Source organism: Trachinotus anak, unplaced genomic scaffold (genome assembly GCF_046630095.1).
Source record: "Trachinotus anak isolate AG129_WGS33_773 ecotype Australia unplaced genomic scaffold, CSIRO_AGI_Tana_v1 ptg000007l, whole genome shotgun sequence".
NCBI lineage: Eukaryota > Metazoa > Chordata > Actinopteri > Carangiformes > Carangidae > Trachinotus > Trachinotus anak.
In genome coordinates, this window is record NW_027273858.1 from 13,965,912 (window position 1) to 13,990,671 (window position 24,760).

Sequence of the window (24,760 nt, forward strand, 5' to 3'; positions counted from 1 at the left end):
GTACATGCAACCACCCAGAGGTCCCACAATGGGTTCACTGTGTAGCAGCTGGTTTTTGTTATCTTAGATATGTTTAATTCTAACTTTGTTCAGGAGCATACACAGCATTTGCAAAATTCTATATTAACTGACATGGTAAAGGATTTAATAGCCTATGCCTCCTGTTTCTGTACCTATTCTTGAAACTGTGTCAATTGGATAGGGTCCCTGGGTCAAAATCTATTTTTAATTCCATTATTTTAGCTGATATTATGTTCACATAGTGCATATTCCTACATTATTTGAGTTTAATCATATTACCATAGAACAAACCAGGGGGCCATGTACCTTTCCAGCATAGCAATTCTGTGCAAAATGCACAGAGAGGATGGGGAATGTCTGGTTAATATGCGCAGTTTAAATCCAACTCACTTCACAAAACAGACAATAAAAACAAAAGCAATTAATGCTTTTTTATTTTTTTTTAATTTTTATAATGTATCAACTGACTGATTACAATCTAAAGTATTATAAGCCAAATAAAGTATGAGAAGTAAAAGTACCCAGGCCCCAGACAATGTTATATTGTTTGATTATTAATACTTATTAATACATTTTGATGTTGCAGCTAGTTAATAGCAACTTGAAGACACTGTTTGGTGGTTAAATCTAGAACAAGCCAGTATATTTTATAATGTGATCATATTTTCAATGTAAAATCTTAATCTACAAAGTAGCAAGTGGTTATAGCTGTCAAAACATTACTTCCATGTGAAGTGGAGGGGGTGAAACAATATCTCTACATGCATTAACAATCATGTGAGTGTAAGAGTGACCCAGAGAAAAGCATTCAACAGGACACAAAACACAAACTATCCAAGTTAAATGATGAACTGTCTCAGATGGATTATTCTATGTACATGCACCAAAGAGATTCTGGTCAGGGTCTGGTTGTAGTCTCAAGTTTCTTTAAATGTTTTGTAAGAGGAATACTTGGTATGTGTTCTTTGCTAAGTGGGATTTGTAAGGTACTCTTTTGTGAATCCTCATTCAGACAGATAACTTTTTCTATTTAGGGGAGCAATATGTGGAACTCTTTATGCACAGAGCTCAAAATGGATCATGGCTGGCATCATGACTGGGATCAGTCATGAATTATTTGTAGCTTGTGGTTTCATGGTACATTTTTTTGTATTATTGTTTGTAAATTGTCCCTGTTTTGTGGATTGTTTGTGTCTGTTTTGTATTTCCTTGTTGAGTTTTGTGTTTTTTTTTAAGTGTTGTTTTACTTCCTTCTTATTTTATTTTATTGCACATATTTTAAAGGCCAGCCAATGCAAATTAGCTTAAGCTATAAATGTGCGGTTCATGCTGTATAACTACTTGTCCCTAAACAAATGAACATAAAACAATTCAAAGTTTAACACTGAGTACTTATTCCACCACTGCCATCCTCATAGATTTTCAAACATACTGCTGAATCATAGTTTAAATAGAGTTTATAAAGTATATTTCAACACATCCGTATCTCAATTATTTTTAAACACCCCCTCCTCAGCCTGCGGGGCCCCCCGAGCTGGCGGCCCTGTGCGGGACGGGACTGTCCAGAGGAGGGACCGGGGGGCGGAGCATCCTGGACGGTGACGTAGATTGGAATGAGGGAGTGAGTGTTCCGGGTCAGAAACGGGACGGGGAGGAAATTAACTCCGGGACGAGACCAGGAAAACGCCACCCGCCTCCACACTGAGATGTAGCCTGTGTTTTTTACGCTTAAAAAAAAAAAAAAAAAAAAAAAAAGAGGGCTTTTAAAAGCGGCGGGGGTCGACGTGAGACGAGGAACCAAGTGGAGAGGAGAGAAAAAAAACAGGTGCCTACAAAGTCACCAAAGTGAGACAACGACGGACGGCGGTTCCCATGTTGGTCGCGACCTCACCGACGCCCGCTCGGTAACGTTGTTTACAGCCGGAGTTTCGGTGTGAAGTCGCCCCGTGAGTTTCGCCTCGCTTGTGCTCTTGACGGCGAATCTAGTCCGGGGCTGTCCCGCTGTAGCAATCTGTTGCATCCCCCTCCTCCCCGCTGTTTGTTTATCGCAGGGGTACGAGGTTTATTCCCACCTCCCCCGTGATGTTTCACTGTATACCCCTGTGGCGGTGCAACCGTCATGTGGAGATGATCGATAAACGCCACTGCTCCCTGCTGTATGTGCCAGATGAGATTTATCGCTACGGACGGAGTTTGGAGGAGCTGCTGCTCGATGCCAATCAACTCCGAGACTTGCCCAAGGTAAGCGGCAAAGTGCGGTTCAGGGGCAGGGGGTCGTAGCTTATTTTTGGTCATATGTAATGTGTCCCTCCGGTCAGAGAGGCTCTGACACGGAGCTGCTTACTGAGCTGACCAGGCGCCCCGTGGGAGTCTGGTGGTACCTGGGGACAGTAATTACGCAAGATCAGCAAGGCAAGCACACACTGTGGACGTGGAAATGTGCCCTGAAGTACACCTCCCACCGCGGGTTGGATCTAATGCATGTGCCACAGTCTGGGGGTTTGGTCATAAAACATTTTTATTCGAGAGCTAAATGTCTCAGGAAAGCCCTGACATTGTGTCTGACAGGCCAAACCTGTTTGGGCAGGTGATCCCAAGCTGAGGTCAGAAATACCCATGACCTTTTGTCTGTGAACTGTATGCAAAGAGCATCTAATTCTTAAAAGGAAGTAGGATTTAACTGCGCTGAACAATACTCAAGGCACAATGTTTATGACTCAGTAACTTAATGTTGTTTAATGGGTCTGACTAATGGTGCTCTAGAGCAATAGTTATTCCGCGGCAGAGGTGAAATATCATTAGTAATGTAGACATGATTGCTAAACAGGTAGAAATCCCAAATTAGACAACTGTTTCATTATTGACCTTGGAAATATGTTTGACAAAAAACAACAACGAACTCCATCCACTGATGAAGACCATGAGATATGGCCAAAAGCTCCAGAAAAAATGCCATCAAGCGGATGTTGTACATAGATAAAAAGCATAAAACATGGATCATCATAATGAATATTTATTGTAAAAAAACAAAAACAAAAAACAAACAATTATTTTCATTATATCAGTAATTTCGCTCCAGATATTGAGTCTGACATATTGATACCAAATACCAGTTCAGTACATGTGCTCTTTTTTTTCCAGATTTAAAGTCTTTATACCCAATGATGTGAAACTCATTGGAATTAGCTTGATATAAGGTAAATGACTGGAAGAAACAGCGAGTTTTATGATAATATTAGCCAAAAAAACTGTATATTGCAGATCAGTCATATCATGGCTGATTCCAGTCTGCTTAATGTGTGCAGTATTGGACTGATACCAATCTGGCATATCAGACTGGTGCTTCCCAAAGTCATTCAGATTAGATAGAAGAGTGAAAAATAACCATAACAATTTCCCAGCGCCTAAAGTGATGCCTTCAAATAGCCTGAAATGATAATAAGATAATTCAGAGAAAAGTAGCTAAATCTTTCCACATGAGAATATGTAAACAGTGAATGATTTTTATTTTTATTTTTGCCTGATTAATTATTAATTCATTTGTCGATTTAAAAAGTCATAAAGTATTTAATGAAATAATCGATTCAACACTGTCTATCAGATGTAAAACCATATTCATAGGGATATGAAATCATCTTTCAAGTGAGTTACAACTGCATTGTTCTGAAAATTCAAGACTACAAAGCAAAACATCTTTTGAATACCATTAGATGTTCCACGACCTGTATGACTGTAACCCTGAACAGACACAAACACACTGTGAATCATAGGATGATTGAAGTACTCCATCGCAGTGGCTCTATTTTGTTAAATAGAAACAACTTACATTGGAGAGATGGAGATACAGAAGCCCGGCCTTCTTACTTGTGACCCCAGCGCTTTGGATTAAGTGGGATGCTAAGTTAACGGATTTGTATGTTATTTTGCATGTGTGAGAATGGTTTATTTAGTATGTGTCAATATATGGGCTTGAAGCTGAAGATCCTAGAGCCTGAAGACGTCCGTCCGACATGCATATAGCCTAGAGCTGCTACAGTGAGGGAAAGGATTACTGACTTTGTGGCTTTGTTGCATATTCCCTTTAACTTTTGCCGCCAAACCGGTTCTAACGTTGAAGGTGTTCTCAGTTCCGCTCTGGAGAGTGTATTCCAAGCCTGAGAAACCTGCATTCGGTATTCTCACTGACACCTTCAACAACAGGGAGTACATTGGGTAATATATTGGGTTTACAGCTGGCCCCAACAAGGGGACAGAGTATGGAATAAGGCTTAGTTCACTTGAGAAACTGTCCTGACCTCATATAACTGCAGTCATGGTGGGTCAGGTGTAAAGCTGATAGGACTGAAGGACTATTTTGTGTCCTAACGATGTTTCTTTCTTTCTTGGTTTTCATCTAAATAAAACATACAGTGATGTGGTTTGCATTTCACAGGACTCCATACAGTGAGAGAGAAGACAGCAGAGAGAATATTTTCTGGGCTTGGCATGTCCATAGAAATTTGATGAAACAGAGATAATGTTAGGAACCTCCTGTGGCTGTGCCACACTGTTTACTTTGTCCATTGAAGAAAAGCACAGGAACAGGTATTCTGACTGGAAACAAAGACACCATTATGTGTTTTGTTGTCGCCTCACTCGTGCAGTTGCACATGCCAGTGTTTTCTAATGAGTCATCGACCCAAATTGAAAAGTACAGACCAATAGAACCATAAACCAACTCGCATACGAGACGATACACCTGGCAAACTAGATGCCTGCATAGTTAACCCTCTTTCCATTGTCTGTGCCTACAAGGGCACACACACACACACACACACACACACACACAGTTGTTTGACAATTTAGCAATCTCCATGCTTCATGAACTATTTGGAAAATCTAAGCATTTTTTGAGGTTAGAGGGGTGGATTATTTGCATGCCCACAAGAGAAACTGTGTTTAGTGTTCTTTGGCATGTAACTAATGTCATCAATGCTTGCTGAGTGAACCCAAGAAACGTCCCACTGGATAAACCTTGGTATCAGTCCACTTCAGTGCGCACTGTGTGGCCTCATCACATTTGCCTTGGAGGTGGCTAGCTGAAAAAACGTCGACCACTTAACTTTATTATTATATTGACAATGATGTAACAAAGCCTAGACCCAGGAACATATTTCAAGTCAATCATTTCAACCGGCAGGCAGATAAAAACATGCACAGGGCAGCCTTAACGGCAAGATGAAACGGCAAAGGTGTGTTTTTACAGTAACAAGATGAGGCAAGTTGAACTTGAGCAGATACTTTCAATAGTTTTACAAAGAAAAATCTGCTGACCAAGGCATGAAACACACATTTGTATGAATAGGTTTCATGTCTAGGTTTTCATCTATTATTTGTGCAGAGGCTGTGGACTGAATTAGCAAACAGTAAATTGTGTCCCTTTTGTTTATTAAAAATTTTCCCTCAAGCAACTGGCCTTCCCTGATACATACCATCAGACTGGTTTGTAAACAGCAGTCAAACTAAGAAACTAACCAGCAAGGAAGAATAGGAATGCAAGACTACCTGGCTGTTGAAATGTGTTTGCCTGTTCCAGTTTAAGAATGAATGTAGCTTCCAGTGTCTCCAGCTCCAGTGAAACTGGAAGACAGAGAGGTGTTGGTGGCTGTGTCAAAGACCTTTTAAGATGATTTAAAAAAAAAAAAAATCTGCGTTCAGCTGTAGTGCGGAAAACAAGTCTTACACCTGCTGTGTATATGCTTTCTTTGTGATACAGTTATTTGGAACTGCAGCAATTAATCGATAAACCAGTCAATTTGAGAAAATTAAAGAGCAACAAGTTTCAGATTAATCATTTCAGTCATTTCTCGAGTAAAAAGGCCAAAATATTCTGTGGTTGCAGCTTCTTCAGTGTGAGGATGTGAGGCTTTTCTTTGTCATGTACAGTATCTACCTGAGTACATGAGGGGTCTGGTCGGGTAGAACAAGCAGTCTGAGCACGCCGCAGGTGGTGGGAAATTACAGCAGGACTATCATTAGTTGCAGTCCTAATATCGTGTTTTCCAGCCTGACAAGCAATAAAATGAGCAGATATACCTCAACTTTCTCTTTTGTTCATCAAACAAATCAAAAATTGGCATTCAGACAAGAGTTGAGACGATTCGTCCGGTCAGGTGGACAAAACAATCAGCTTAAATATGTAAACTTATGCTCGGGGGGAAAAAGTTGACACACACAGTGATGGCAGTCAGGGCAAGAGGAACCAATATCCGGTCTTAGACCTGAAGCTGCAGAGTTTATGACATGTTTGAAGTGGTAAAGAAAGTGGTGTGATGAATCCCAGAGCAGGAAGCTGGTGGTCGAACTGACTTAGAAACTCTGAACTCTGAACGACAAAAAGATGTTCTTGCAGAGGAAGACCTGTTTCTGACGTGGTTGGGGTTGAGACAGTTTTAAGTGTAGCCTATACTGTGATATACTTTAAGATGTGCATATGAAATAACCTGAAATACTCAACTAAGCACTCAACACTCAGGTCTTTTACTTAGCCTTGATGGCTGTAGGGTTGTGGCCTGGCAAATGTAACTGGAATGAGGTTTAGTTGATTGGGTGTTTTTATTTGTGACGAATGAAAAAGCAAGAAAGCCTAGTCCAGATAACAGCAAACTCTACATTATACTCATCTACTTAAATAAATTCAGCTTTTCAGTGCTCAATTTTACAACTTTTTGGTTTGATTATGTAAGAATATTTGTAACTAAATTTTAAAGCTGCATTTTTGTATCATATACATTCAGGGCTTTTGGTGACAACTTCCAGTGCAATAATCCATGCACTCACTGTACAAAACCATCGTCAGTGCTAAGGGTGAAACTGAAGGTTCAAACATTGACGCAGGAGCTGAGAATATGGTTAATGTATGCTTGACTCAGCCTGTTTTGGTTGTTGCATGTCACACATGGGTGACTGTTGGGGGCGTGGTGCTGAATGACACTGACAGGAAGAACAGGTTTTCTGTCAGTTAATGCAGGAATCAGGAATCAGAAAGTTTGTGACACATTTGCAACAGATGAATCAATTGTCTGTTGCTCTTTGCTCTTTGTTTTTATTGTTATCAAAAGAATTAGAAAACCAGATGAAAGCATTTGAATTAAGCTGCCTTTTGAGTTCTCTTGCGTCTGGAAGTTTCAAAACACAGTGCCTGTGTTTGCTCCCGACTGTGTCATAAGGGAGAGGCATAGCTCAAGCAGAGAGTCTGAAAGTGGTAAACATGTCAGTATGATCAAGCTGAAAACTGAATTGGCAATATTTTCCTGATCCGTGACATTTTTTGTTAGTTTTCTGGAAGTGAACAAGTCTGAACTAGCAACGACTCCCTTGATAATATCATCAAGACAGAGATAAATCTTTGAGCTGTGAGACTGGCTTAGCAGACAGACGCTGCACCCATAATATGTTTTTTTATAAGTAAGTGAAATGTGAAAGTGAAATTTATGTGGTTAGGATATGAAAGCTCAGACAAACAGTCATTACTTGTTAGGGTACAGGTTTGTTTGCCTGATGAAATGATGGATTAGCGACTGTTTTCTTTCTTAAAACCCTGGAATGACGTGCATTTTTTTAATGGGTGGAGTTTGACTCTTGGACTCCTGGGCCTTATTTGTTGTGCACACATTATTAAAATGTGGTCTGTACTTGGATACAGTTCATGGATAATAAGCAACCTGATCATGAGTTTTAAATATGCGAACACATTTTACAGATTACCTTTACACCTAGCAGACATTAGCCAATATCAGATGTGCAGGTGCTGTGATGGTCTAATAACAATATTGTTTCATTATGTGCTGGCTATGATTCTAGCTGTATTGAAAAGAAGAGGCTAATTTTACAGTATAGAGCTGCATGGGTTGTCTGCGGACCAGCCGTAGTGATGATAATGAGCCTTTATTACAGCTTAACATATTTTCAGATCAGTTAAGTTTCCAATCCATCACCGCCTTGTTGAGATCCAGACAAAACAGTACATTTACCTGGGCATGCAATACCAGTCTAGTTTCCTGTAGTTTTCCTACAGCCTACAAACGTTTCACCTTTGAACGAATGAAGTGTCCCCTACCGGTTTTGAAAGTCTTATGCCGTCCAAAACCTTTGGATTATCCAACAGGTGGTTGTAAATAACTGTTGCAGTGTGCAGGGCACACAGATCAAAAGAGCACAATTAACAGTCGGCTTCAGTGATCGATTGACTGAATAATAAATAAGAAAAGTATGTTTCTCACTGATGAGCCCTCATGGCCGGCTGGCCTGCCTGGTAACAAGCAACAGCAGAGAAAAGAGAAAGGCCAGAGGGGAAGTTTTTCTGTTCTGTTCTTGCCAAAGCTTTAGGGGAACCTGAAGCAGCATTGTCAGCTACCTGCTCCACCACCACACAGGCTAGGTTCTGCCCGTTCTTGTTTTGGGCGTCAAGAATGTGCTTTTGGTAATTGCTTTTGCCCTTTTAAATAAGTGTGCCAACTGGATCTTTCTTTCTCAGCCACCAACAAACAATGGATCTTTGCACTTTTGTAAACAGCAACCTGTGAGTTGAGTCTGAGGTGTCTAAAGCACAGTAGTGAGGAGAAGGGTCTGTGGGAGAACGTAGACACAGAGAGGAAAAGTAAAACCTGCTGTCAGACATACTCAGTACAGCCTGTTGAATAAAGATATCTCACAGTGATGACATTGGTCCTGTTCGCTGTAATTTCTTCCGGAATGGCTTTTCACTGAAACAGGACGTGGAGGTGTCTGCGAACTCAATAGGCCACTGGAGATGTTTGCTATTATTTAAGAAGAAATGGAGCATAGAACTGAAGGTAGAGGGAGAAATGGTTCCTGTTACTCCAACATTTGTGACTACTGAATGGGTTTTTTCATTATAACTCCCCAGAAGATATAAAGCCAGAGGTTAAAAAAGGCGTCATGTCGAAGGCAGCCGTCTTTTATTTTTGGAATAAAGGAATAATAGGAAATAAAGAAGGCTTTATTGCAGAGTAGTGAGCTAATGAAACAGTAATAAAGACAGCATGTTGAGGCTGCAGACTGGTCTTCATCATTGTACTCATGCTCTCATGCTAAACCTTTTTGCCTAGAAGAATACCTTGAACCTCACTCTTTTCCTTGCTACTGGTTCCAGTCAAATCCACACAATATACACAGAGTACTGCATGTTTACAGTGAGAATACATAAAAAAAAATAGGTTAGTTCTGTTACTCCTGTTAGAGCAGGAATCAACTTTTATCTTTCTTGCATTGTTATGACCTCATGTGATTTCCATCATAGCCCCACCCAAATTCAACCTGAGCAGACATCTAATCAGCCAGAACAATTGAAAATGCTTGTGGGACTTTGCCCTGTCTTTAAACAAGTAAAATGCACTGAAGCGTTACTATTTCTGAAAATGCTAACAAGGTGCATGTTGCTGCAAGAGAGAAATCAACCACAGCTAAAGATGTGATGATAATTAAACACTTGATTTGTGTCACCAATCATTAAAATCACCTTCAGTTGAATGTAAATTGAATAAATCTGCTGTATATAATTCAATGCATTTGGATGATTTACATCTACTTGCAAGCTTTTTACTGAATATAGTTTTTGCTTTTCAGCCGTTTTTCCAGCTGGTGAAACTAAGAAAACTTGGCCTGAGTGACAACGAAATCCAGAGACTTCCACCAGAAATAGCCAACTTCATGCAGCTGGTAGAACTGGATGTTTCACGAAATGGTAAGAAGGGAAAACAGTGATATACTAAAGCAGCATAAAATAGAACACACAAGTAACTCATATTCAGTTGTTACATATCACATTATATAACTGTGTTTCTGTGTATTTTCTTCACATCTGCAAGAATATGCTATAACAGGAGAGAGACAGCACTAAATTCAACGAATGAATGACACTGACAGATTTACTCCCCATTATTGAAGCTGATGCAGCAAACAAGCATAAAAAGCATGGTTTGCATTAGTCTGAATCTCCCAAGTTGTTTAACTAGACCCAAACATATTCCTTTAGATACACTGGTGAGGTCTCTCCTGCAACAAAGCAGCAGCCTGTTCATAGCTGTAGCTGGAGAGCCAAATTCAAGTTGATAGAAAGTACATTTAATGCACTGTCCTGCTCACGTTGAGTCTTAATGACGTTAAAGTGTTGTACACAAGTGTACATTTGATCTTTCTTTGGTCTGAATGCATCATATGTAAGAGCGAGACCTGGGTCACATAACTATTGAATTATTCCTCATTAGATTTACCATAAAATGCCATCTTTGCATTCAGATCTGCACCATTATTATTGTGATTTTCACTGTTTGTCATTTGCACTTAAAGCAACTGTCTTCAAGGTATTATTTTGATAACTTATTTAACTACTGCTTATTGTCACGTACATTTATTTTTTGAATGCTAAGATCTGAGCAGAGTGATTGAGAAGTTGTTGTTGTATCATGTCTCTTTTCTCTTATTCAGATATTATGGAAATTCCAGAGAGCATTTGTCACTGCAAAGCCCTCCAAGTGGCAGATTTCAGTGGAAATCCATTAACAAGGTAGTGACACAGATTAGGTTGTTTTACTTTTCAAAGAGGAAAAACAATTATCAGTTGTATTTGATAATTTAACCATGGTCTCATCTAATATACTAATCTGTGAAGGTTTGTTAAAACCATACATTTTACATTTATTGATTTGTATATGTGATACTTTTTGATCTCCTCCACCTATTTATCCAGATTAATATGTTGGAATAACAAAAGCAGGGAGTACATCTTTGTAAATTAATAGAAAATGCATCTTTTTTTGTGGTTCGTATTTCCGTTCTTTGCATTGTGTGTGTTTTTAAAATCTCTTCCTTTTATTCCTGCCTATGAATGTAACAGATTGCAGATTGTGCATCGTTTGCTTTTATCATGTGGGTGAGACCAAATCTAATTTGCACCCCAGCAGGGGAAAAAACCACATTGCTTTCAGTCTATAGTTTAGGAGGTGACAATGAATAGTATAACAAAGCATTGGTGTTCAATACCTTTAAAGTGCACACAGGCTTGCACACACACAACACTCTTTTTCCACAGTAGTAACCTAATTTTCCTCTCTGTCGTCAGTCCTGTTTTAACAGCTTCATAGTATAGGTCTAGTTACAACTGTGGGTTAGCAGGGTTGTGATGGCCCAGTCATAAATGAATGGGAAAATTAAAGGCCACTCTATATTTTTCAAATATATAAATAACAGGTTTATTTACATATGTGTTTTTCAAGACATCAACAGTTTAAAATATTGACAAGATTTTTGTCTCGTGTTTAAAACCAAACATTTACATCAACATAAAATATGAAAAGCTATGATTAAGTTGTCTGAAAGGACCTTTCATTTTAGGATTGCTGGCAGACTCTGGTTTGATTTGCATTGGTGGACACTGTGTTTATTTTAGCAAGTTTTAGTTTACATGAAGTGCCATACTTAATCTTGAGAGTGAGCTTGGGTCCAAATACCAGCAGCAGGCAACAGGTCACTTCTAGTCAGTTATTAAGACTTGTTGATAGCTTTCTTGATCTCTGGCTTACATTCATTCCAAATAATGTTTCTGAGGAGAAATATTAGACAGAAGTAGTGTTTTTTGTCTCACCCATAACCAGAGCTTGCAGGGTGCAAGAAGCTTTACGTTGCTGCTGCCATACATCAAAGTGTGACCACAGTAGTCCAGTTTGTCCACCTTGCAAGAGGATAATGTAAGCAAGTAAAAACTTGACAAAAGACATTTTGTCCTGAAAAAGCAGACGATGTGTCCATTTAGAAAACTGGATTTTGTGCCTTTTTAAGGAGACCAGAGTGTAGAGACTTTTACTGCCTTGCCTAAAGTGCTGGTAAACTCTTGGTTAACATTGCTTACATTCTCAACTCACAACACAGTCATCAGATTTGAGTCCTCCTCTTTGTAGTAGCCAGTATCCATCTGCAGCGTTAATGTCAGATGCACTGGTTGACAGATTTAAAACATTTGGATTCAGTCATTCTCTTTAAATTTTCTGCTGGTGTCTCACATTGTGGCCACTTGTGTATAATTTTTGCAGGTTACCTGACAGCTTTCCAGAGCTGCGGAATCTAACATGCCTTTCCATCAATGATATTTCATTGCAAGTTCTTCCAGACAACATTGGAAAGTAAGTGTATGCACTGTTTTGACATAATAAGTGAATCTCATCTCTGCCAGTAAAACATTTCCGCACAGTTTCATAGCAGAAGCAGAAATTAAAATGTTTATCTTACTCTGAAATGACAAATATCTGCGTTTAATGGTCTTTAGTGTGTCTAAAACCTTTAGACATCAGAATCACTTCAAGAACACAAATCCCTTGTTTCTGAGCATTTTGATGCACTAACAGCCTTAAGTGCATGTAATGTAATAATGAACTCAAGGGACTTGTGTCACATAACATCTTCTGTGCCTCTCTCTGCATTTCCTTGTCTTACACTTTGCTTCATTCTTTGTCGTATTTTTAACAAAATGATTAGTTTTCCTTATAAATATATTTCATTTGATAAATACTATAGAAATACTGAACCAAGTTGAGTTGTTTTAATACCACCCTCTGTGAAGTGGTATGTGTTAACAGACATTAAACAGTCTGGTGTGTGAGGGCACAGTGCTTCTGGCACTTCTTGACTTATCTGGTGGTAAATAGGTCAGGTTTTATTTTTTTAGTCAGTGAACATGATGAGGTGAGAAACCCTCCTACACAACCAATTAACGTATGGTATGGCAGTCTTCCCTCTTAGCTAAAAGGATTGAAAAGTCTGTAATGTTTCCAGATCATTAGTATGGCTCCTTCTGTACAATTTCTATGCAATAAGTGCAATTATCAACTGAAACTTACATAGTCAAAGTACTTAGGTTTCTGTTGTCTTCCTTTCCCCCGATTGAAATAAATTCTTCTAATCTCTTCGATTCTTACCGCATTGGGGAAAACATACCAATCTCATTACTCTTCACAGACACATCAGTCAGTGTCTGCAGCAGTGTCTGCAGTGACTTCATCGTCTTGGTCATAAAAGGCAAAAGGCTTGTTGTGAGACGGCATATAGTCAGGAGAAGTGAAAAGTCATGTCTGCCAACATTCTTATTCCTAAGAGGTCTCCCTTATTGTTGAGTTCAGTTATAATTGGATTTAATAACAGAAATATGTGCTTTTAGGTCAAATTGCCACAAGGGATGTTTTTAGTGGAAGTTTAGAATTCAAGGGAAGCTGAACTAAAACCCTTACATGTGTGGATTTAAAGGGATAAAGTTACTTTAGATGTGCACTTGTGGTTAGAAATATTGATAATGTTCTGATATTTGACAGGCTTTTTCAGGAGCTACTATCATTCCTTGCTACAAATTACCCCTTCATCACACTGTCTTTTTTTTACACATAGCGCCTTGTTAATTGCTGAATTGTTTACAACAGGATTTAAAAAAAAAAAAAACCCTGTCAATAGAGATGTTTTTTAAAGGCGCTTTTTCTCACATTGATTACTACAGTGAAACTCCCACTGATGTTGTGCAGTAGTATGTTTTAAATGATTACTGGTGGTGGTGGTCTGGATGGCATATTTTAATCATTAGATAACTGCTGAAACAGTTGGAGCTAAACTAAACAGAGATTTGTCTCTGCCACAAATTAAGGATTATTGCACAACCTCTCAGAGATAATGCATGGATGGTTTAGTGTTCACAGGTCAGGACTATAGGCTTTGAAATAATACTATGCCACCTATACTTCAGCTTTTAAGATTTAATGTTAAACTGATACAGTTTTTAACATAAATTAGATTTTATGCAAGACGCAAGACACCAGATAGATTTTTTAGATAAAGATCCATACTATAATGGATAATCCATATATGGATGATGGTCCTACAGAACTGACCTAAAACATCTGTATTGGTGTTGTGTGTTGAGCTTTTCTCAGGTTCTGCTCATTTCCTTATAAGAACAATATTCTGGAACATGTTAAACTGTGTTGTTGAAAGACTATAAACAAGCTTCAAACATAAAAACAGTAAAACCAGGGTCAGTTAGGATTTAAATCTTTGGTTGCAAACCATGTCTGCCCCCCCCAGCAATTTATTCTAGAAAAATGACGCTTCCTTTCAGAAATCTGTTTTATAGATTACCTGGTTGGCTATAAAAACTATTTCTCATACCGTTCATGTTGTTTGCCATAGCAACGGCTACAAACTCAACATAGACGAGGGCTGGAACTGTTTATGTGACTGATTTACATTATTTTGTATGACATATACAGTCCTCCTACCAAAAAAGTCACCTAAAGTTCAAGAGATCTCTTCACACCCGTTTCCTTGTGGAACGGCATGTGCCCCACATATGTCCCATATCTATCTTCCATAAAGCAGTGACTTAAGGCCTGCACTCTGTCAAGGGAAGAAGGTAATGAAAGCCATAACGCAGTTGGAACAACATGCTGGAGGGTTTTTAGACACGGATAAGATAAATGCTTAAGAGGTTAAATGACATCATTTATCTCCTGAGATGGGAGTGTTTTCTGACATGAAAAAAAAGGATTCAATGAAACCTGAGACACTGATGCAGTAAAGTGGTTGTTTACATCACTCAGTGGATCTCTAAGAGATTTCAGACGGAATATGCGAGAAGATTTTATCTGTCTTTTTATCTCTAGCATCGCGATCCGCTATAGTGAATGATGAACACTCTCAGAAAGCAAGTTTAATGAAAAGTAGCCGTTGTATTGCGTATTATTAAAGTTTAGGGTCAGTCTTTAAGAGAGACTTTATGTAGACTAAATTAAGAAACATCTTAAACATACCTACTAGGTATGGAAACTGCCACTGTAAAGGCTTTAGAAAAAAGTCATTGCCATTTCATATTTTTGTCAGCGAGAGAGCTTGGCTAATTGTCTTGTAATTGGTTTGGTTTCTCGATCAGTAATGGGAATGTTGAAAAAGATTTTAACTCCTTGGTCCATCTCTAATCCCACAGGAAGGCGGAATTATTTAGTCTGGGTTCTGAACAACAAGGTGGACTTTGTACTTTTACTAGTAGGCTGTTGTCATAAACTCCTCCATTATTGAGTACATGTGCAGCACGGAGGTGTACATAAGCAGCACCGTACCGTACTTTGGTCTATGATAGCCATGTAGACATTTTGCTCTTCATTTAAAGTATGCAGCAGTTGTTTATGCTGCTGCAATTTTAGGGCCTTGATAAGACTGACACACCTCCAAAGTACTTCCTGTTCTCAGATATCTGATTGCAAGGAGATGTTTTATGGCCATTTTTTAGCTCTCATTAAAACTCTTTGTTTTGGGAACATTCAAGAGCATCATGTCTAATGTTTATCTGTGCTGTGGAGATATGAGTGGAAGTTTCAGTTTCATGGCATTTTCAGACATATAATATAGTCTTTCTTTTCTCCTGTATTACAGTCTTTCCAATTTGGTATCACTAGAACTCAGAGAAAATCTGCTCACATTCCTACCAGAGTAAGTATTCAACCAACTGCGCTGTATATGTGGATATGTATATATGTATATGTATCATATCTCCAAAGGTTATTTTGTGTACCTTATTATAGAAGAGAGGCTGAAACATTTCAAGGAGCACCCTTACTGTAATAAGTTAATAAGTTATAGAACATGCTGCAAACCTATTTGACTTTATTTTCTTTTGAACTTCCCTTGCATCTGTCATCCACAGGTCACTATCTCTGCTTCACAGACTTGAAGAACTCGACCTAGGAAATAATGAACTATACAATCTGGTACGTCTTCTCTTTTTCTGGGTGCGGGTGAGATTGTTTACTCAGAAGAATGTCACATGGCCGCTCACAAAATGAGCAGAATGAAACTTTTCCCATTTCCTTGTTCTTGTCATGTCCAAGTAGATTAGCGTCCCTCGAGAAAAGCTTTCACCTCTTATCACGCAGATGGGAGGATGACCATCTGTGTTGGGCTCTGGTTTTAAGTTTTAATCTTATGTGAGCAGTCTGACTCTGATGGTGAATGATTTACTGACAGATCAACATCAGACTGCGAAGAAAAGGCTTTTTATGTGTTTTATGTTCTTTACAATTCATTCCTTAGTTGTGTGTACATTAAACTCAGTCATGTCTGAATGTTGTGATAATTAATATTTGGTAGATTTCCAAAGTTATATTTTTATAATGTTGACATGGTTCTGTTACATTTATTAACTATGATAAAATTGAGCTTTGACAGATCAAAATGATTTGTTGTGATGCCAAAAAGCAGCAGAATGGGTGTAATACCGTCTTGAAGAAGGGAGTGTAGCATAAAACAAATATAAGTATTGCTAGAAGTATATGGGAGAGCTGTGGATTTCAGCTGATTTTTAGTGCTCATGCTTCCAGTGGTCTGCACCCCCGCCGTGTGTGCAAATCATGAATTAGAATTAAAGAAAAAAACAAGTACTTTGTCAGAATCGATTCACTAATATTGTATTTTTCTGTTCTGTTGTCCTTTGTTGTCTCTTCTCTTTTCCTGGCTCCCACTCTTTCAATCCCCACATTTCTTCCTCCCACATAGCCGGAGTCAATAGGCTGTCTTGTCAGCTTAAAGGACTTATGGCTGGATGGAAACCAGTTGGCTGAAATACCTGCAGTAAGCTATGCATGCAAATTTATATATTGCATGTTATATTCTGTGATTGTCTCTCTATTAATTATAGTAACAGTGTTTCATATAATTGATTTTATAGCATTGTGCATCGGTGCACATAGGGCTTTGAACAACGAGCCTAGATAAGCGTTCAAACACATTCAGAAAATTCAGTCAGAACAAGAACACCACTGACAAAAAATCCATCCTTAGATGATACAAATCTTGTCATGTTAAACATGTGTCCATAACCTAAAAATTGTGTCTGACTGTAAATGTAGTGCAGCGATTCTTTTTAATATTTCTGTTTAAGGACATGTTAACATTATTGGTGTGGCCAGATACGTCTGAGATTAAATGTGGCAAATGCATGGACAACACCGACCCTGCTCTGCTCTTCAAGATTGTATTTGCTGCCACATTATTGTAACTTTGGTGTTTGCTTACCACAAGTCTTTGCTCTGAATCTCAGGAGATTGGCAGTATGAAAAGCATGCTGTGTCTGGATGTGTCCGAAAACAAACTGGGACACCTTCCTGAGGAGTTGGGAGGCCTGCTGTCACTAACTGACCTGCTGGTGTCTCAGAACCTCATTGATGCTCTACCCGAAAGCATTGGTAAGCATGTGAATTCTCCTAGCTCTTTATTAGCATGATTATGCTCTTTTGCAATTAGTCTTGGGTATGTTTTGACAGTCTTATCTAATAGGCAATTTTTCATCTTTTAATTCTCACATATGGGAAAATATTGCTTTATCCCTTTTAAAGTGTAATTAAAAAATGGCTTGATGGGATGTTCATATGGGCCGTATGTGAGCCAATATGCTCTGGTGTCTTCATTTAATGTGACAAGTTCCAAATCTCTAAGTGCTTTTCTAGCACTGATATGTAGCTCTTGCTCCTGTGGTTTTAATGCACTTATTGTGAGTCTGCAAAATGAATGTTCAGTAATGTAATGTACTGAAAATAACTAATTAATTACTAAACAAGATAAGCATAAATACACATTTTTTTTCCTTCTCTGCAGGAAAACTACGGAAACTTTCTATATTGAAAGCTGATCAGAATAAACTAACTTATCTTCCTGAGAGCATCGGCAACTGTGAAAGTCTTACTGAACTTGTGCTGACAGAGAACCATATACAGGTTTGTTTTGCTACTGAATTGATGTTTAGTCTTTAAACTGTAATGAAAACACTATGGCATTAGTACCTTCACACTTTACGAAGTTCGTCCTTGACTAGCCCATGCTCACCAACTGGAAAATAGCTATAGGCAAGGCTGAAGTGCAGACTGTTGAAGTACAGTGATGACACACTGAGTGAGACAGACTGAAAACCACATTCAGGTGATGTGTACGAGGCCGCTCTGACCTGTCTGTGTCTTTCCGTCACATCTCCTTTTGTCTTTCTGCATGAGAGCACAGCACTATACGGATGACCTGTGGGTGATTTGGTTGTTTATATTGTCCTCATTTTATTTTATATAAATTCGTCAATGGGACCAGCTGTACAAGTTTGTCTAAACACAAAAAAAAATGTAAAGGATGTAATGTAATGAAATACTAATCATGTTCTTTATAATTATTGTTTTGATTTATTTATTGTTATAGAGTTTGCCAAGGAGTATTGGGAAATTGAAACGGCTTTCCAACTTCAACTGTGACAGAAACCAGCTAATGTCATTACCCAAGGAGGTAAGCTTTTCATATATCAACCTACATCAGTTCAAAAAAAGTTGAGGCGTGTTGAGAGGCAACTGATGATCTAAAACTGAAAATCACAAGTCCCAAGGTACCAAAACTGTTTTATAATCCAGAGATGATGCTTCTACCAATAGACATGTACAGCAGATTATGCACAATGTAACAACACCCACGTTTCTAGTTAAAATATGTAGCTCCAAACGCAGAAATTGGTCAACCCAGACTGGTGGGTTGACTTATTTCCTTTCCTCAACTAAGAAACCAGAAAGACAAATGAGAAATGATGTGAACTCCAATAAATAATAGTAAATGTGAAGCCTTAAAAAAACAGGAGTTTTAACACTCATTGCCTGCAGGTGGTGCAAGTGGCAAAATGTGCAGAAACGATGACCTGTCGATCTCACACACCGACATGTTCTTCATCTTCGCGTCTCTAAGTATCTAAAATTCATTCACGTTTTGGATCAACAGTGCTCTCTCTTGTTGTGCTTTCTCATTTCACTTTTACTGCTCGGTCCTCTTGGTTTGCTCAGCTCTGTCTGAGTGTCTCCATTGTGTTTGTATGTGACATTCTTTTCTAACCTCTTGTCTGTTTAAGTGAAGGCACGCCTGGTTGAAAGCTTCATCTGAAAGGCTCCTTTAGACGTTGTACAATGGCCCTGTGTGTTAATGATGCAAAGACTGCAGTGTTTGGAGAAAAATAACAGTTCAACACACTTGGCCTAGATAATGAATCGATGGTGTCACTGTTTTCTCGAACCAGCATTGCATGACATCTCCAACAATCACAGTGTAGCCATTTCCCCAAGTATTGACTTGTGCTTTGGTGAGCTACTTGACCACTGGCCCAGTTTTATGGATTCCATTGATTGTTGATTAGTTGCTCCTAACACACTTTTCCTGGCTGACTTTTGTCAGTGCATCCATGGAATTATGTATTTAAATTGTTTTAAAACTGTTAATTTAAAACCTTTAGTTTGTTCCTTACGCTTCATTTACTGTTGACTCTGTATTCGCTCCTGTGACCACATAAGGCACTTACCATATGATGAGCTTAACCTGCTCCTTTTAACACGATGAATCTCTGGAACAGCACTAGTATCCTTCTCCTGCAGGTCTCTGTGTGAGCAGATTAATAGATTACAACTGCACTTCAGCTGGCCCATCATGTCGCTGCTTTGTCTGGCTAGTGGGCCTAATTGTTCCTAATTTTAGGTCCCTGCACCACATCCCATTGACATTTAACTAATCTGCCATTGAGTGCCCAAAGTGCCCAAACACTGCCAACAGATTTACTCTGGTTTCTTTTGTCCTGGTATTAAAATGCCAGATTTATACACACACATATTTATATTACATTATACTCCATATCCAGACGAGGAGAGGGAAAAAAGCCCCAGGGAATCCTCTTTGTGTGTGTGTCTATGCTATGTTTTCGTGATTCATCAGATACCTTTTGACTGGCAGTCTAATCATGATGTGTCTACTGTTACCCAGATCGGGGGCTGCACCGGTCTGAATGTCTTCTGTGTGCGAGAGAACAGGCTGACGAGGATACCATCAGAGCTGTCTCAAGCCACTGAACTGCATGTGTTCGATGTCTCTGGAAATAGGTATGTGCAACAAGGCGGAGAGGGTAGTTTATACCAACTCATTAATAAAAGCACACTCTGCTCTGGTAATTTTAAGTCTTTCTGATAAAGTAATATGGAAAAAAAAAAGCAAATACAAAACCCCAAAAATGTTACTTGATTTAAAACCTTGTTTTCTACTTTCTGATCCCTGAAGATTACGCTGATATTTTGACAATATATTACTCACACAGTGTATGTCAGAGATTGTTTTGGCTCTGGCTCTCTGCCTCTACCTGTTTTAGTCCAAGCTTTGTCTGCTGCTTGAGTCACACACACAAACATGTTCACCTCTGTGTCTGGGGAGTGTTTCTCTCCCTGCACATTGTCAAAACAACTGCCAAGTTCCTCATCTTAACTCCTAATCCTGAAAGTTAACATAGCAGTGTTGCGACAATAAGAACCTGAGCCAGTTAGTCATTTGTTTCCTGTTTGTTTTCAGGCTGAGCCACTTACCTCTGTCACTGACCACACTACGACTAAAGGCCTTGTGGTTGTCAGAAAACCAGTCGCAGCCTCTCCTCACCTTTCAGACCGACGAGGATCCCGACTCGGGCGAGAAGGTGCTCACCTGTGTGCTGCTGCCTCAACAGCCATGTGAACCAGACAATAAAGGTAAAGTGGAAGCTGAAGATAATGCACTGACGTTTTGAATAACCAAATCACGAATCATCTGTGTTGTCAGGAGCTCTAGACATGTTTGTCATGCTGCATACTCCTGTGAAATGACAGTATATGTGTTTATGACCAGTGTTTCTTTGCATGTGTGATGATTGTATCTGTGTATATATATCTAAGTATCTGTAACTTCTACAGTGAAACGACTTGGTGCCAGCATTGTGACATTTGAGTAATATTCCTCCTCATCCCTGATTATTTAGTGCCCTGCGGTTTTGGAGACATTATCACATGATCTGCTCGGGGAAGCACAGCGTGTTCTGTGCCCTCTGATCCTTCCCTGCAGTATCTGTCGATTATGATGTCCTGTAAGGGATCACAGCGCCTATAACAGATCAGGCCCTCTCCTGTCCCTTGAGGCCCTCCTTGGTTATGTTTTTCAGAAATGCAGCGGATTGGACATTGAAAGAGGCTTAGCAGTGGCTGGCCTGCTGCCATTAAAAGCTCACTCTAGTGGGTATAAGGACATAGCTGAAGGCTGGCTCTATCTTTCCTGATACAACAGTTTATTGTAATTTTTTTCCTTTGCTGCCATCCACAGATTTTCATGTAAATGTGGGAAGTATTTGTGATTCACTGCAAAAGGCTGAATTTTACATTTGAAAAATATTTTCCTTCAAACAGAAACGGCACATTTGTGCATTGACAAGCTGCCTCTCTCTTGTGGGAGAGATGCAGATGTAAGACTGGTGGAGGTCAGAGGAGTGAGGCTGAAGCTGAGGTTGGGGGCAGGGAAGATTGTGTTGCTGTAAGCCTGTGACTAAGCTGGGATTTGAAACTGTGATCTGGCAGTTTCAGGCTCTCTCTCTCTCATAAGTGCTGGGTTATGTGACAGATTTAATTTCTTGAGTTGGCAGATTGCAGAGAAGCGATCATAACAACTTTATCGATTTTAATTTACTGAAATATTCAGCTTACTCTCTATAATTCACTCTTAGCATTTTTATGCATGAATGAATTCCAATAATATAATTTGTGTCGTCTCTTTTTTTTTTAAAACAACCTCAGGCTCTGATAAACTTGCCCGCTTTGGAGCCCTGGAGAGCCTGGTGAATGACATGGCAGATGACACGTCAGACAACAAAGCCACAAGCAGGATCAGTGCCATTCACTTCCTTGATGATGATGAGGAGGATGATGATGACAAGGTGAGAGCAATGAGCTTAATGATACAGTATGATGTGGAAAAAAGCAAAAATAAAAAGCTGTTGTTAAAGGACAAGCCTGGTAATATTCTAGATCTTTCTTATTGTCAACAAACCCTATGAAAAGACTGAAACTAACAGCGATAAGTACCGATGTATCTTATTCCTCTGTGCCATAGAGCTCGCTTATTGTTATTAAAAACACAAAAATTATGTCTATATTAGAGAACAAGAATTAAGAGCTGCTTTTAGCAAAATGCTAACACCAGCTGCTAGCTTGCTCACAACGACCAACATGATGATGTTCAGCACGGTCAGGTTGCAAAAAGCTTACTTACAACCAGCCATGCCCTTTAGCGCATGTGTTCTTCACTCACCACACAGATGTAAGCAATCACTCTTGTTGCTGCAAATATAGCAAGTGTATCACTAATTAGAATCATTGCTTCACGCAGGGAACTTTACTTCGGCGGGCTACGCCTCACCCCGGTGAGCTGAAAACGATGAAGAAAGCAGCCGAGAGCCTCCGCAACGACCTGAACGCTGCCAAAGGCCTGGACTCCAACAAAAATGAGGTCAATAACGCTGCAGACAGAGTGACCACGTCTGTGTGACCTTTACCTCAGCAATGGTTTTTACCTCCTGTGTCTCGCCGCCATGTCGTCCTGCACAACCCCTGCAGCCCCCCCCCCCTTTCTTTCTTTTACCTATAAACCCCGGTGTGGCCTACCCCTCCTCTGATTAAACCCTTTGACGCCTGTAACCTTACTCCATCTCCAGTCCTGTGTAAAAAGTGTTTGACTCAGTCTACCAGGGCCGCTGTGCCTTCCTTTTTTTTTTTTTTTTTTTTAAATTAACGTCCACAGCAATAATCTGCACAGAGATACTCCTTTTAAAAGATATTTTAAAAATTTATTACTTTTTTAAATGCCTCTTTTTAAAAATATACATTAGGTAGTTGCACTATTATAAGTCTTTATAATATGGTCAAACCTTCTTAAATGTATTATATATTTGTTCTGTATCTATTTTTAAAACACTGGGTGAACTTCTTTTTACATTTTGGGCAAACATAAAAGCAGGAGTTTTTGGACCTACTGATTAAAGATTATTGTATAGTCACTTGTGAATATTGATACTTTTATACTTTTCGGCAGCTCAGATGTAAATAAAAATGTATAGTAAATTTCTTAATCAGTTGCAGATTTTTAAACTTTTTCTTCTGTTTCAAACTTGGTACTTTTTTCTTTCTTTCTATTTTTTTTAATCAAAGCAATGAACAAAACACAGTCACTAATGTCTTATTCGGTCCATATAATTGTTATTGGGTGAGTGGATGGCCTTGAATCCTCTTTTTAGTCATTTATATTGTACAATACCAAGAACTATTTTTTTGATAATAGATTTGATTAATTAAGTTTGGATTTAAGTACTGCACATCAAACTTTAATTACTCTCTGCAATGTAATTATGCAGAAATAACAAAACTATCTTATTTATATGTGCTGTGCTTCACTGCTTTGTAATGTTTTCCAAATAGATGCCAAAACCATCTGTATTTTATTTGAAACATTTTCCTTCCCTTTAACAAAGAGTACTGTACAGAATAATTATCAGAGGTTTGGTGAGAATGAGGTTCGTACCACAAGGATGGCATCCTTTAAAAATGCGTTTGTTAGAAGTTCCACTATAATGCACTTCTCAGCGTTTCTCAGATCTTATACTTTTATATGGTACATGATAAGTTGTATTATTTTGTTTTTAAATTGATTGCAAAAAAGTGGACCAGAGAAATTGGTTCAAGTGTTGGTGTTATGTTAATTATTTTCTGATCAAACTGCACAAAACAGATCTCGAACAGGCGGTGGGCCTTGAGATTTGAATGAGTTTTTAACCACTGATCAATAAAATGAGTGCAACACTAAACAACATGTTTGTTATTCCTTTTAATTTGATTGGTCAGCCTGTTGAATTTAGAGACAATAACAAAGACATTTAATCTCAGTTGAGTTTAATTTACTTAACTTTTAAATGTCAAATTTAGAAACAAGATGCATTTGGTGTGCTTTTTCTTCTTATCCATATATTAGGAAATATAAAAAATAATATAGTAACAAACCAGATATTCCATTTCCTGACCCCTCCATTGCTTGTTTTGTCTGTCCAGCAGTGCATGATGTTTCTGTAACGCTCCGACAGCATGTGCCATGTTTGACTTGTCTACCCTGCACGTGCTGCTGTTTGATGTTTTACTGGCACTAGCATGTTTTCAGTATATTAGAAAATGAATGTTGATATGCTATACTACTGCTACAGATCTGGGGAACACATTACACTGATGCATTATCCCAGTTTGTAGTTGGAACGCTTGGCAGATGCACCTTTATTTGAATCTCATGGTACATTTTTTTTTTATTTTTTTTTTTTACAATGTACAATCTTTTGTCAATTTACTGTCCTTGTTGTTGGAACGAATGGATTATGAGTTAGGTAAAAAAGAACATTTTATGAAAAGCCTAGCATCAGTAAGGCCGTGGTATTATTACTATTATTATTTTTATGAAAGAGCTGTTACTGATGCTTGGTTTCAGGCACTGACAAGTCTGTACTAATGAATGTGGTGGTGATTCACGTGGCCTTCCACTGTTCTTAAGTGGAAGCTTCTTCTGTGAGACTGCTATGCCTTTCAAGCATGTCATTATCTTTTGCTCTCTTTCTTTGCCTGGAAGACAAAATTTTACAAAATGCAGAGAAAGAGACACAAACGAATTAAGCTTTGGAGATCCACTTTCTCACTTTGGCTGCTTTTTAGGTCTTCAAAACAATTATTCCAATGAGACAGGACTACAATTATGCTCTGAGTAATAAGCATGTGTTATGAATAGTCAAGCAGGATTTTACTTGCGTGCTTTAAATGAACTGCTC

At 38.8% G+C, this 24,760-nt stretch overlaps 1 protein-coding gene across 1 annotated transcript; it reads left to right on the top strand.

The window, feature by feature from the left end:
- Positions 1-1,617: 1,617 nt before the first annotated feature.
- lrrc1 (leucine rich repeat containing 1) lies at positions 1,618-23,764 on the top strand. The gene is made up of 14 exons (XM_071480813.1): positions 1,618-2,262; positions 9,649-9,766; positions 10,510-10,588; positions 12,111-12,200; positions 15,487-15,543; positions 15,758-15,821; positions 16,606-16,680; positions 17,150-17,294; positions 17,704-17,822; positions 18,289-18,372; positions 19,879-19,994; positions 20,455-20,627; positions 21,699-21,838; positions 22,291-23,764. The coding sequence occupies exons 1-14, from the start codon at positions 2,104-2,106 to the stop codon at positions 22,447-22,449; spliced, it is 1,578 nt and encodes a 525-aa protein (XP_071336914.1). The 5' UTR covers positions 1,618-2,103; the 3' UTR covers positions 22,450-23,764.
- Positions 23,765-24,760: the final 996 nt, after the last annotated feature.